Source organism: Lolium rigidum, chromosome 4 (genome assembly GCF_022539505.1).
Source record: "Lolium rigidum isolate FL_2022 chromosome 4, APGP_CSIRO_Lrig_0.1, whole genome shotgun sequence".
Lineage (NCBI taxonomy): Eukaryota > Viridiplantae > Streptophyta > Magnoliopsida > Poales > Poaceae > Lolium > Lolium rigidum.
The window spans coordinates 209,284,597-209,298,656 of NC_061511.1; the positions used below are offsets into that span (position 1 = coordinate 209,284,597).

General features: G+C 41.9%; 1 protein-coding gene and 1 long non-coding RNA gene across 2 annotated transcripts; both read left to right on the forward strand.

Moving 5' to 3' along the window:
• The first annotated feature begins 1,497 nt into the window (after positions 1 to 1,497).
• On the forward strand, positions 1,498 to 4,149 carry LOC124648140 (putative disease resistance protein RGA1). The gene is made up of 3 exons (XM_047187951.1): positions 1,498 to 1,797; positions 2,952 to 4,088; positions 4,144 to 4,149. Exons 1-3 carry the CDS (start codon positions 1,498 to 1,500, stop codon positions 4,147 to 4,149), a joined length of 1,443 nt encoding a protein of 480 aa, XP_047043907.1.
• Positions 4,150 to 9,009: 4,860 nt separating this feature from the next.
• On the forward strand, positions 9,010 to 9,955 carry LOC124649567. The gene is made up of 2 exons (XR_006986696.1): positions 9,010 to 9,178; positions 9,602 to 9,955. It is a non-coding gene; the product is annotated as an uncharacterized LOC124649567 (long non-coding RNA).
• Positions 9,956 to 14,060: the final 4,105 nt, after the last annotated feature.

A 14,060-nucleotide genomic window follows, 5' to 3' on the forward strand; every position in this document is an offset into this window, starting at 1 on the left:
CTGAGTACACTTAATCTTAGGTCAAATTACGTCAAACTTCCAATTTGATCACCCATACTCACACTACTCCAGCCCTTGAACGCTTAACATTTTCGTTCCTTTTGATTGAGCTTCCATGAAAGAAACGAAACATTGTTGCCATATCAATTATATTAATCCTTAGACCGTGATATCATAACTCTTTATTATTTTGAATTTTAAACAAATTTTTAAATAAATATCAATGGTTAAGTAATAATAATTTTTATGCAAGATGCAATAATTAATTTAATTTTTAAAACAAATTAAAAAAATATAAAATCCTGAATTTCTGTCAAAAATAAAATCTTGCTGCATTCATATTTTTGTTTGGAATTTTTATAATCTAAAAAGAACTCCAACCGAGTAAACCCTTGTGAACTGAGATGTAACTTTTTCCCACGGTGATTTTTATATATTATACATGTTTTTCCGACGTCGTATGCAACAAGAAAAGCCGTTTTGCCGATACATGACGCAATTTCGAAATTCATTTTTGTTAAATTCTCTTGCAACTAGATGACATAACACATGAACATCTCGAATGATTTTATTTTTGGAATTTTTTTTATTATTTTCTGCTATTCAGTTGAAACTTAAAAAAGGCAATCCACGGAAGGGGGTGCATGGAGGGAAAAAAATTCAAGGCTACACCAAGTGTCGTCGTCGGCGTAGATTAGAAAAAAGAAAGGAGGATCCTATGCCGAGGGTGGCCATCGGCGTAGCTCTAACGCCGTGACAACGCCATCACGACCTGGCTTTGGAGGGGCGCGTGTCTAGACCTACGCCGACGGCCCGGAGTACACCGATGGTAGCCATCGGTGTAGCGTTGCCTACGCCGAGGACACTCTTCGCGGGCTGGACTGGCCGGGCCATACGCCGATAGCCCTAACTTTTGGCCCTCGGCGTATCAGCAGGCCGTCGGCGCCTTGCACCATTCCTGTAGTGATCAAGGTCCCAGAAAACAACCAAAAACACACGATCCTTTTTGAGAAAAAATCAGTGTAATTCAACTAATATCCATCAAGGTCCCAGCATTCTTCTTCGAGCTTCTAGGCCAATCGTGTCCACGCCGTTGCTGTCGCGACCGTGTCCGACTTGCGAATAGGAAACGAGAAGAGTCCGCGCGGGGGCTTTGATGCACAGTACTCCGCTTCTTTTCCTGGCTATTTCCTCCTTGTGTAGGAAATTTCCTGGCTATTTCCTCCTTCTCTCATTTCGCGATCTTGACTCCAAGCGAATCAACGTGTCAATGGACGGTGGTGCTTGTTCTCAATCGCGCTGCAGTCTTGTGGATGCCTTTCACACGGGTCCAAGCCAAACTGGACACGCATGCGAAACAGAGCCCATTGGAAAGATAAATACGTACTAGAAGATCACAACCTAGCTCCACGCAGAATTGATCCCACAAAATATACCGCACGATAAATCCATTGAGGTCCCATCGCTCCCCAGTCTTGAGCGCGAGCTGCGGCGGCCATGGCGGCGCTCGGCGGCTTGCTTGCCGCAGCCATCCTCAAGGTGGTGGCCGACCAGATTGGTTCGGCAATTGGAGGTCAGATCATGATGCAGAAGAACTTCGAGAAGGAGCTGAGGAAGATGAAAATGGCTCTGGAGTCCGTCGAGGCGGTGCTCAAGGTCGCCGAGAGGCGGTCCATCACCGACGAACCGACGCTTCTGTGGCTGAAGCGGCTTAAGGACGCCATGTATGCCATCTCCGACATGATTGATGAGTTCGAGGCTGACACTGAAGCGATCTCTAAACCGTCTGCTCGGAAGGTAGCCCGTTCTCTGCAATCTGTTATCAATATCTGCGACGAGTTAATTACATATGACATACCGTTTTCTTAAATTTTGTTAAACCTTTCGCATTCTGAATCTGGATTTCTTACAATTTTGTTCTCCCTCTGTTTTTATGTAGTTTGATTTCTAGCCTTCTTTTAAGTCAAACACTATCAAGTTTAACAATAATTATTAGAAAAAATATCAACAACTGTAATATCAAATACATATATTATGAAAAATATAATTTATGAAAATTTGAAAACTGTAACTTTTATATTGAAATGTTGATATTTTTTCCTAAATATTTAGTTGAACTTTAAAAAGTTTGACTTTGACTAAACCTAGAATGCGGATTAATAATAAACGGAGGGGCACTAACAGGAGTTATAGGGTATGACACGCTAGTAGAAAAAACAGACATCAGTCCCAGTCGGTAACGGTCTTTCGTTTCAGTTGCACAACCGAGACTATGCAATCGGGACTAAAGTTCTACACGCGTCAAGCGCTAGGATACGGCCGTTTCTCTGCTGCTGCAGAGAAAATTTCTCTGTCACGGCAGAGGTTTAGGGTTTTATGTTTTTCATTCAACTCGACGCTACTACATAGAGCAATGAAAGAACCATTACACAACATCATCATGAATATAGACATCGTCATGGATACAATCATATAAAATATAAGTCCTCTTACGATCCCTATTGTCTAAATACAAAGTTTCGAGAGTATTCTCCATTTGGAGATATGACCTCTATAAGTAAGAATCCCGCATTCTGAATCTGGATTTCTTACAATTTTGTACACCCTCTGTTTGTGTTCTACCGTTCTTTACATAAATTATGAATATATAGTTTGTGACAATTCAAAAACTGTAACTTCTATATAGGGATGTTGATTTTTTTTTCTAAATATGTAGTCAAACTTTACAAAGTTTTATATTAACTAAACGTAGAACGCAGACTAATTATAAACGAAGGGAGAACCAATAGGAATTATACGATATATGACATGTCTCTTTAGAAGGCGCGTCTATTCATGTTTTTGCCGAACTTCGTACCTCTATGACACTTGCTATACTTGTATTTGTACTATCATATTGCATTACTTGTGATTTCACACTGTACTGAGTAAGAAAATCAAATTTCTTGCAGTTATCCTTCAAAAAATATTTGGCAATTATGATCCCTTGTATTACAATTGTTCCCAAGATTACAATGGCCAATAAGATGGAGAAAATGAGAGAAGATCTGGAGGTGATAACAGATCAACACAACAAATTCAAATTAAATGAAGGGACTAACGTCAATGAGCCACACGCAACCGACATACGGGAAACATCGTCAACCTTGGAGACCCAAATTATTGGAAGAACCGAGGAGAAAGAGGAAATTTTGGCCTCTTTATCCGAGAGCATGACAGAAGAGATCACAATCCTTCCTATATATGGCATTGGAGGCATTGGCAAGACAACCTTGGCCAAAATGATTTACAATAATACCCTGTTCAAAGAATACTCTCAGGTGTGGGTCTATGTGTCCCAAACATTTGATTTGAAGAAAATCGGGAACTCTATCATAACACAACTATCAGAAAAAGAGATGGAAAGTGACTACACTGAAGTTGAGATGATACATAAATCACTTCAAAAGCTCATCGCCAATAAGAAGATTCTAATTGTTTTAGATGACCTATGGGAGGGTGAGGAATTTCATCTGGAAAGACTCAAGGTTATGCTAAGTGTTGGGAAGGGTGGTAATGTGGTTAGTATTGTAACCACACGCGATGAAAACATTGCAAAAAACATCTCTACCATCAAACCATACAAATTAGCACCATTGACTGATGATATCTGTTGGTCTATAATAAAGCAAAATAGTGCATTTGAATCTAGACGCGATAAAGAACAATTAGAGGAGATAGGGAAGGTCATTGCAATGAAGTGTGCTGGTGTGGCTTTAGCAGCTAAAGCACTTGGATACATGCTGCGATCTATGAAGATTGGTGAATGGGAATCAATGAGAGGCAGTGATATATGGAATGTATCTACTTTGAAAGATACATCTTCTACGCAAGTTCTTGCGTCTTTGAAGTTGACCTATAGTGTTATGCCTTCATATTTGAAGCTTTGCTTTGCCTATTGTGCAATATTTCCAAAAGGTCACAAGATAATTAAAGGTGATCTTATTCACCAATGGGTGTCTCTTGGTTTCTCTACTTGTCTGCTTGCTAAGAGATATATTAATCAACTTTTGGGACTCTCTTTCCTTGAACATTCGAAGTCAACATCGGTGAGTTTATGCATACCTTATGCGATTGAACAATTGTGTTATTTTCTTTGAATAGTGGTGATGCTACGCAAGCATATAGTAACAAATGTAGTGATGGCTAGTAGAAAAAGGTAATGTCCTGTTGTAGGAAATGTCCACCCTGGGGTCTGAAGTCAATTTGCACCCATATATGTAACATATAAATTTGCATAGGCAGTCTCATCTCTTATAGAGCTGGGTCCTTGTGCTTATTGTCACTATATGATTACTTGGTTCAAGAAGTTAAACACTTTGTTCTTCTAAAATATTAAGTGTAAATATACACCAGGTTATATGATTTTCGATGTGGAAATGTTACAGCTAAATTTACCACAAAAATTACTATATTGTATTTTTACAAACATATGACTAAAGAGGTAATGGGAAATATTTTCTCAGATGACCCTATCGATGCCGAAAAATAAAAAAAGCAACAGAGGTAATGCTAACTTGAGCAATTTACGATAAATCCTCACATTCCTTAGCAATCAACGCCTAGTCCTCGGTCGTGAAAAATACGTACATTCCTTGCAATAGAACAACTCTATTATTTTTAATTTTGTACGAATGATATTTTTACTATCAAGCGTAAACATGACATTATACCGAAAACCGCATAACAAAAAGTTCAAGATTATAGTGCATGCCCTTCTTCAAAGAAGGTTCGGTTTAGAATGTTGCAATTTTGCGGGACTAGTAATCCAATTATATTGGTTTATATATGAAATTCCAGAATCTACATTTTATATGCCACTAGGATTATTTAGCATTTGAGACTAGATCGTACATCAAACCGACACCTGCATACTGCCACACTTACACACTGGTCCCTGTTATAAGTTAGGATTGTAAATCGTGATATGCCACTTAGGCCTTGTCTGGATACAATGTTTTAACAAAACTGGTTTACCTTAATCCAGGGCAACCGTATAACTAACAAAATCTCCTTTTGGCTGCGCCATTCAAAACACACATAAGGAAAATTTGGCTTTCACAACCCATGGAATTAGAGTTATGGGAAAAACGGATATTCATTGTTTTTCTGAAAACGCAGTTCTGGATACCCCAATTGTTGCTAAACAAACTTTACAAACCTGATTTTCCATTTCCGGAAATTATTTCCAAAACAAGTTTTCCTAAAAAACTATTGCCAAAACTCTCTATCCAAACGAGCACTTAGGTTTTCCCTGGACAAATGGAGGAACAATATGTAGAGCTTAAGAAACCACAAGGTCACCAGTTCTGGTTTATTCCGGTCTGACCAGAAGTCTGGTCTGGGATTTTAAACTATAGTCAAAACATAGTGGCTTGATCCAGTATAATATTACAAGGGAAAGTAATTTTTTGTTGATTAACTCTTGTCCGCCCTAATAAAATAATAGATATTATAATTTGAATCTTAATTATCCAAACTATGTAAATTTCTTTCACGGTGACACGGCAAAGGTTTCTGCACACAAGCCTAACTAGCCGAAAAACTGAATTTTTTGGGAAACTCGAAAATAAAATAAAGGCAAAGTAAGGGGGAAAAGGGAAAGGAATCTGACATATAAACCTTTGTGTAGCTTTTTAATGCCTTCATACCTTTCTACAAATTCTGATTTATCATAGATGATTTTTTCTCTAGTTTACATAAATGATTTGTGAGTTTTGTAGACCTGTTTTATCGTATGATTACTTTCCATTCTTTGGTTTTGCTAGAGTTCTCATATATTTGGAACTATCTTATTTCTTCAATATGATGTCAATTTACTGCGATGCATTGAAAAACACCATCACGTCATCCAAAACTGCTTTGCACTTGTCCGAGAAATGAATTGTATATAGTCGTGACACTTAAGAACGTAATTATCTAGTTTTATAGTTTACAGTTTAGGGACAAAACCTAGACTTGGGAAACAGCAGAGAAGCACAAGTAGAACTTACTATTCAATAATGAATTTAATTCACAAATTGTCTTAAATGTAAGAAGCTTCAAAACCTGACGCTCCAAAATGATTTTCTTGCAGACTATGAAACTGTATGATGAAGATACTACATTGTTGACCATGCATGATCTGGTACACGATTTAGCAAGATTAGTCATGTATGATGAAATTAAATTCGTTGGTAAAGGCGGCAATATTGAAGGAGACTGCTACCGTTATGCTTTGCTTGACGATTGTAGTAAGCCATTGGGCTTGGAGTCATCAAAGATAAGGGCACTCCGTTTTATGAACTGTGACAAAATTGAACTTCATGATGATGCATTTTCATCTGCTAAGTCACTGCGTGTCTTGGACTTAAGTGAGTGCTCCATACATAAGTTGCCAGATTCTATTGGTGCATTGAAGCAACTGAGGTATCTTAATGCTCCTAGAGTCCAATATGTAACCATTCCCAATAGTATCACCAGGCTCTCAAAGCTAATGTACCTTAGCCTTCATGGATCCCCTGCAATCTTAGCACTACCAGAGTTAATTGGAGAAATTGAAGGTCTGGTATATCTTGATTTGTCCGGTTGTTCAGGAATTGAAAACTTGCCAGAATCATTTGGGAGGCTAAAAGAATTAGTTCATCTAGATTTTTCAAATTGCGTGTCTCTTAGAGGTATATCAAAATTCTTGGGAAACCTCACACAACTGGAATATTTGAATTTATCTTACTGCACAAATATTGGAGAGCTACCGGAAACTCTAGGCAACCTATCAAAACTTGAGTATTTGAACCTATCTTCAAATGACAGTTATTTTCAGAGTAAGCCAAAATTGCCGAGATCATTTGGGAGTCTAAAATATTTGGTGCATCTTGATCTATCAAACTGTTGTGTAACTGATTGTCTAGATGACCTGTTGGTTGGTCTTTCCCATCTCCGGTATTTGAATTTGTCTCGGGAGTAAGGCAAAATTGCCGAGGTCATTTGGGAGTCTAAAATATTTGGTGCATCTTGATCTATCAAACTGTTGTGTAACTGATTGTCTAGATGACCCGTTGGTTGGTCTTTCCAATCTCCGGTATTTGAATGTGTCTGGGCTGAACATTAAGCCTCAAGATACCGTGGATAGTTTTTTTAATCCCCAATATAAAAAGAAGGCAGATATCATGAGCGATCTCATCAACTTTATATGCAGTAACCTTTCCAATCTGGAGCATTTGGATTTGTCTGATAATTTTTATATTCATAGTGTACCTGAAAGTATTTGCAACCTAAGAAAGTTGCATACATTGAACCTTTCAAGATGCACTTCTCTTAGTGAGCTACCAGAAAGTAGTATACGTACAATGGATAGTTTAAAGCTTCTTGATATAAATAATTGTCGGGGAATCTCCAAAGGCCCTAAGGTTGGTAGCAGTGTGACGTATTTACCACACTTTAGGGTCCAACATGGTGATGATGGTCACTCTAGTAGCAACCTCGTTCTCCTACAACACATGGATAGTGTGATGCTCAAGTTGACTGAACTTGAAAATGTGAAGTCCATAAAAGAGGCACAATGTATTAATTTGATGGGGAAGCAAAAACTTAAGGACCTGAGACTGAAGTGGACTCGAGATGCCGAGAGATTTGTGGATGACAAAATTTTGATGGAAAATCTGATGCCACCAAGCACATTAGTGTGGTTGAAGATATGTGGTTACAGCGGTGCCAGCTTTCCAGCATGGCTAGTACTGGACCAACTGCCAAACTTATTGTATCTATATCTCAGTGGCATGGCAAACCTGGAAGAGTGGACCACGTCACACTCCAGTGGCGAGCAGCACATGCTTGAACGGTTGGAAATTCATGATTGCCCCATGTTAAGGATTGTACCACTTCCTCCTAAATCTACCAACTGGGTGATATCAAACAGTGATAATGTGCTATCATCATGGGAAGAGTGTGCCACCTCCTCTTTTTCTCCTACTAGGCTGTCAGTTAAAAACTGCAACATACCTCTGCATCAGTGGAGGTTGCTTCAGCACTTCCCTTGCCTCACTGATTTGCATATTAAAAGCTCAGTCGATCTGACCGGCTCACCAGAGGTCATCCGGCGTCTCTCCTCTCTAGAGACTGTACACCTAGAAGACCAAGACTTTGAAGAGCTGCCAAAATGGCTAAACAAGAACAAGTGGCAACTCGAAGAACTACGTCTGTTGGGTTGCAGCAATATGGCATCGCTGCCGCACTGGTTAGGAGAATTAACCTCCCTCAAAGATCTTGTCCTGATGCACTGTGCTGTCTTGTGTTCTTTGCCAGAAAGCATACATCAACTCACCCGTCTCAAGATACTAAACATTACTGGCTGCCCTGAATTAAATCAGTTGCCTGAGGGCATGGAACAACTCACCAACATCCAAACACTAGTTATTTGTTCTTGCCCTAACCTAAAGCAGTGGTGCAGATTAGAGGAAAACATGAAGAAGCTGGCTCACATAAAAGAAAAGGTATGTGTCCTAATCTTATTTTATTTTACGTACTCTCTCTCCTTTTCTTATATTAGAATTTACTCTGTCTTGCATTTCTTACAGAGGGTTCTTTCATGCAGAAATGTCTACATATTCATCTTCTTTGTCTTTAAATTTTCCTTTTGTTAAACACCACTTCACTTTCATGGACGAATTTCCTGGTTTCTAGAGTACATCTAGTGATAATAGCAACTAACATTGTAACGATCGAAATAGTAACCTGGGAATTCCTTTGCAGTGCCGGCTAATCAAAGAAGTTTCATTATTTACTTTGCAGGCCATTCCCTAGAGGTGGTTGAACTAGACAGTGTATACCGCACATCAACGCCCTGGCTGTCACCGTCAGCCAGATGACGGCCCCCAAGGCTCCCATGCCAGCTGCAACTGCTGCGTGCAGGCCAAAAAAGGGAGACGCGGCACTCGTGCCTGTCGATGTGTCCGACGACTCGAGCCCGACACTCCGGTTTCAGGTCGCCAACATTCCTCTCCTCGAAGATGCATGGGCATGCCGCCTGTCGAGCAGGTCGTGCTCTCAGCGCTGGGCCAGAAGGGCCTAGATCCAGCCAGGTGGGTCATGTTGTTGCATTTATTACTCCAGGCGTGAATTAGAGGAGAACATGATGAAGCTGGCTCACATAAACGAAAAGGTACGTGTCCTACCAAAGCTGGCTCTCTGTAGTACTAATCTTATTTTATTTTTACGTACTCTTCCCCTTTTCTTATATATTAGAATTTATTATTTCATACATTTTTTACAGAGGGTTCTTTCATGCAGAAATGTCTACATATTCATATACTTTGCCTTGACATTTTCCTTTTGTTAAACAACACCTCGTTTTGCAAAATATAGTGGTAGAAAAAGATGATTTCTTTGGTTTCTAGAGTACATCTACTGGTTATAGCCACTAATGGAATGATAAACATAGTAACCTAGGGATTTGTTTGCAGTACTGGCCAGTGTATCACACTTGGAACCATCTGAATGTAACATTTGCCTTACGTATACAGCTTATCATTCATATGAACTAGAACCCAAGTTGATAAAATTATTGTTATTATTCGTTTTGCAGCTTATTTACTAGGACCGTGACCTAGACAGGTTATACCCACAGCAGGCTGCAAAATTTAGGGCATGAATTACATTGCAAGGTTTCGTTCAGGATGAATTAGATTCATTGAGTTGAAGGAGGACCATCACGAGAAGTGGAATTATGATTTTTGCTTGCAAACTGGAGGGATATAATTTCTACCATAGTTTGTTCGATTGAAAGAAAGCATGAATGTCAACGTGATGATTGTAATCAAACAATTTGTAATGTCCTGGGGCTCTGTTAGTTTGATCCTTTTGTAACCAAACAATTTGTAATATCTGTGGCATCCATCTTTCCCGTCCTGATGAGTAAGATACATGCAACACTCGCTCAGCACTTATAGAGCATGGCACTTCCTTGTGATGATCTGGTGGTACATTATCTATTTGAATGTGTACTGGTGTTTTGTGCATTGGGTAGGGGAATAGAAAATGAGCATGCCCGAATCAGACTGTTGTTGTGGCTCGGGCATTAGACTTATTCTACCTCATCTAGTGTCCGAGCCTGACAGAACACCATTAAAGAAAAAGAACATATATGCTATCTAACAAACTGGAAACTGAATCTCAAAATATGTATACTCGTCATTCATTTTCTGCAAAAATATCATCAACCTTCAGAAACCCATTCGTATGTTGTGGAAGGAAGAAGAAACTTACAGAGCGATCTTGAGTTCGCCAGTTGCACACGCCGGTTGTCCTTCCCATCGTCGTCCATAGAATCCACACGCCGGTTGCCGGCTGCAGGTCCGACGAACTCAAATGGGGTGGAGAACGAACAGCGACTCGCCACCATGCCGCATCGTGTCCTCGCCGCAGATTCTGGTACCGGGCAAAGGGAAGAGCGCGGCATTGAGCAGCTGCTCTGTTTCGCGCCAAGAAACAGGGCAGGGCGCCGACAAATCCACAACTGGCGTGCTAACCCCACTCAGATCTTCATTGGGTCGGCACACCTGCTAGGAGTGCAGGACGCGAGGTGAGGATGCACCTCCACTCGCGCCGCCGGCCGGTTTGCTGTCTTCCTTGGCCGGCCGGAAGGAGAAGAGATCCAGCGGCGACGGTTTCCGTTTAGGCTGCCTCCGACGCGTGGTACTTTTTGTCTCGCCTCAGTTTGTCCTACGGAGTACATTTTTTTAAGTTTGTACACTCCAATTTTGTGTGAGATAATTTCTAGGCTGCAGTTTACGTGTAGGATCCAAAATACCATGGTTTAAGAGCGTAGCCGTGTTCCGTAATACCTAAAACGTCCCTAAAGATGTTAGAACTGAACCAGAGGAAATGACCGTTAGGAGGTCTGGCGACTGCTCGGCGACCGCGGGGGCGATCCCCGCCTGCCGGCCGCCCATGACAATTCGACGCCGTCCGGCTCAACGGAGCTGACCCCTCAAGGTCGGTTCTGGGTGTTGGCCGACGAGGATTCAAGTTCAAGTTCAGAGGCGGAAGACGAAGCGGGTTGTTCTGCGAGTGCGTTTAGATACCTCTGCCGTTCTCCCTCACCGGACGATGGCAGGGATCTGATCGAGTCCGCGCCTGGACTGGCCCATCGTGCAGAGAAACGCCTCGATCGGCAGAGACGTCAACGCCTTGCAGCACGGGAGTTCTCTTCTTCATCATGCATGGTACGATCCCTGGCTTCTCTATCTACGTCGCCAGCCGGCGGAATCTCTCTGGGTTGTCGACCTCGACTGCCTATTCTTGAGCCTACGTCGTTCCCCATCGCCGCCGATGATGTTGCCGGGTGGACGGTGGTTCGGTGACGGCATCAATCGTCTGATTTTTCGAAAGAAACTTCCTCTGATCCGAGTAATCCGCGGATTTCAAAAAACGAGCTACTGAGCTCTTTTGCGAAATCGAACAATAACAGGGCGCGTGTTCTAGGACGGCCTAGTCTGCTAAACGTTGCCCTTCGTGAGGCTCACCGATCTAAGGCCCAATCTCTTTGATCGTTGCCCCAAAAAATACCTATAGACACTGACATCGCTGTTGGGCGTGATTGGCGTCGTAAGCTAGGGTTTTGGTGGGCACGGGCGAACACTTCGGCTCATGGCGGTGGTGATCGTGTGGGCGGCGGAGAAGAGACTGATCTTGCGATGAGCAATGGTGGAGGGGGCTTCGGTCCTGCTCGGGGAAACGGCCCTGCCAGGGGTCGCGGTGACCGTGGTGGCCACAATGGCCCTGACCGTGGCACATGGTTCAACGGCCCTGGCAATGGTTTCAATAGCCCGTCGAGGTTTACTTCTGGTCGAGGTGGAGGATACAATTCTGGTCGTCAGGGGAAGGGAATCTAGCGGCGCGGCTGATGATCGGGACCATGGTCAGGGGCAGCAATTGTCTGCGGATTTCGGGTCTGATTTTGGACACTTCAATAGAGGTACGAATTTCAACAATTATCATCGCAATGGAGATAATCAGCAATACCATCCTAGGAATTATGGGAACAACAATTTCAATGCCAATAATCGGTATGGGTACAATGGTGGTCGATCCAATTTTAATCAGTATCGCAACCGTGGAGGAGGAAACAATGATCCAGTGATTCAAAATGGTGCAAGCTTTGCTGGAATAAACCCTGATTTGCTTAAAGAAGCTACGCAGGGGGTGGTTGCGGCATTGGCTGCAGCAGCACAGAGAGGAGGGGCTGAAGGGGTTCCACCTTCGGCTTTGGGTGTTGCGGTATCAGCGACAACACAATCTGATGCTACCGTGGTACATCAGTCTCAAACTTTGGTCACCAGGCTCGCAGCAAGCTCAACCTATGAAGTTGGACTCCGCGACGTTGCCAAAACGTGATGCTCCAAATCCTGCTAAGAAGGCTAAAAAGGCTAACAAGAATCAATGTTATCGGTGCAAGCAACCAGGTCACCAAATTGATACATGCACTGCGCCAGTATGTGACATTTGTGAGTCACCTAATCATATTTCTGGTGCATATCCTCTTCTTCAGACTCCTAAACCATCTGTCACCATGTATGTGTATGCGATCGAACATCTCATGTTCTTTGAGTTGCCCACGGGGGTACATACAAGTCAAAGGTTGACAATGTGAAGCTAGTGAAAGTGACTGTTGTGACCCTATGTCCATTCTAGAAATTGCAGAATGTTTGAGGAGGATTGTACCTGTGGAGAATTTTTAATGGGAGATCTATAACTTTCAAAATAAATTTTTTAGGGTCAAATTCCATAATAAGTCTGAAGCTCAGCGGATGAAGACTTTCTGCACTTACCCAGTTCCGGACAGAGCCTCTAATCTTAGTTTTGAGGATTGGTCGGCCTTAGAGGACCCTTTGTATATGTTGCCTGAGGTTTGGCTGCGGGTGAGAGGGATACCAGCTGATGTGAGGACTGACTTCTTCTCTCTGTGGGCGGTGGACACTCTCTTTGGCAAGACAAAGGAAGTGGACATGGCACATGATGACCCACAAGTATAGGGGATCGCAACAGTCTTCGAGGGAAGTAAAACTTAAATTTGCTGATTCGACACAAGGGGAGCCAAAGAATACTTATAAGCCTTGACAACGGAGTTGTCAATTTAGCTGCACCTGGAAACGCACTAGCAACAGGGTGGTGTGAAAGAAGTGGTAATATGATGCGGAGCCAGAAAATAGTTGGTACTACTTTGATGGCGTGTTGACAGGGAAATGTGATGCGACAGTAATATGAGAGCAATAATAACACAACAGTAGCAGTAACACAAAGGCAATGACACTAGAAAATATCCCATCACGCAGTTGATTGAAAAGCAATGATGATGAAATAAAGGAACGGGGTTCCCGACGATCTACACTAGTGGTAACTCTCTAAATAACAAGTGATGGGTGAACAAATTACAGCTGGGCAATTGACAGAATTGAATTTAGCATTAAGACAAAATATCCAGTCTATTAATATCGTAGGCATGTTTTCCATATATAGTCATACGTGCTCGCAATGAGAAACTTGCATAACATCTTTTGTCCAGCCCGTTTGCAGCGGGGCCTCAAGGAAAACTGCTGGTAATTAAGGTACTCCTTTTAATAGAGCACCGGAGCAAAGCATTAACACTTGGTGAAAACATGTGATCCTCATATCAAAGCCACCCCCTCCGGTTATCCCAATTCAAGGTCACTTTGGGGTCTCGGGCTCTGGATAAAGACATGTGCATACAATTTGTAGATACAATCTAAGCAACAATTATAGAGCCTAGATCTAAGTTCATGCCACTCGCGCACTAGTGACAAGCATTAAACATAACAATATTGCAGCAGCAAATACTTCACAAACTTATAAGAAATACTGAACATAATGATCAATCCATCGGATCCCAACAAACACAACACCGATTACATCATATGGATCTCAATCATGTAAGGCAGCTCATGAGATAATTGTATTGAAGCACATGAGAGAGAGTACCATCTAGCTACAGCCAAGAACCCGTAGTCCCTGCGGGAATTACTCAC

What these genes read in the sequence shown, in the direction of transcription:
- LOC124648140 (XM_047187951.1), top strand. Translation starts at nt 1,498, where the DNA reads ATGGCGGCGCTCGGCGGCTTGCTTGCCGCAGCCATCCTCAAGGTGGTG. An exon ending in CTAAACCGTCTGCTCGGAAG is followed by an intron (nt 1,798 to 2,951) that starts GTAGCCCGTTCT and finishes AATTTCTTGCAG; the next exon opens with TTATCCTTCAAAAAATATTT.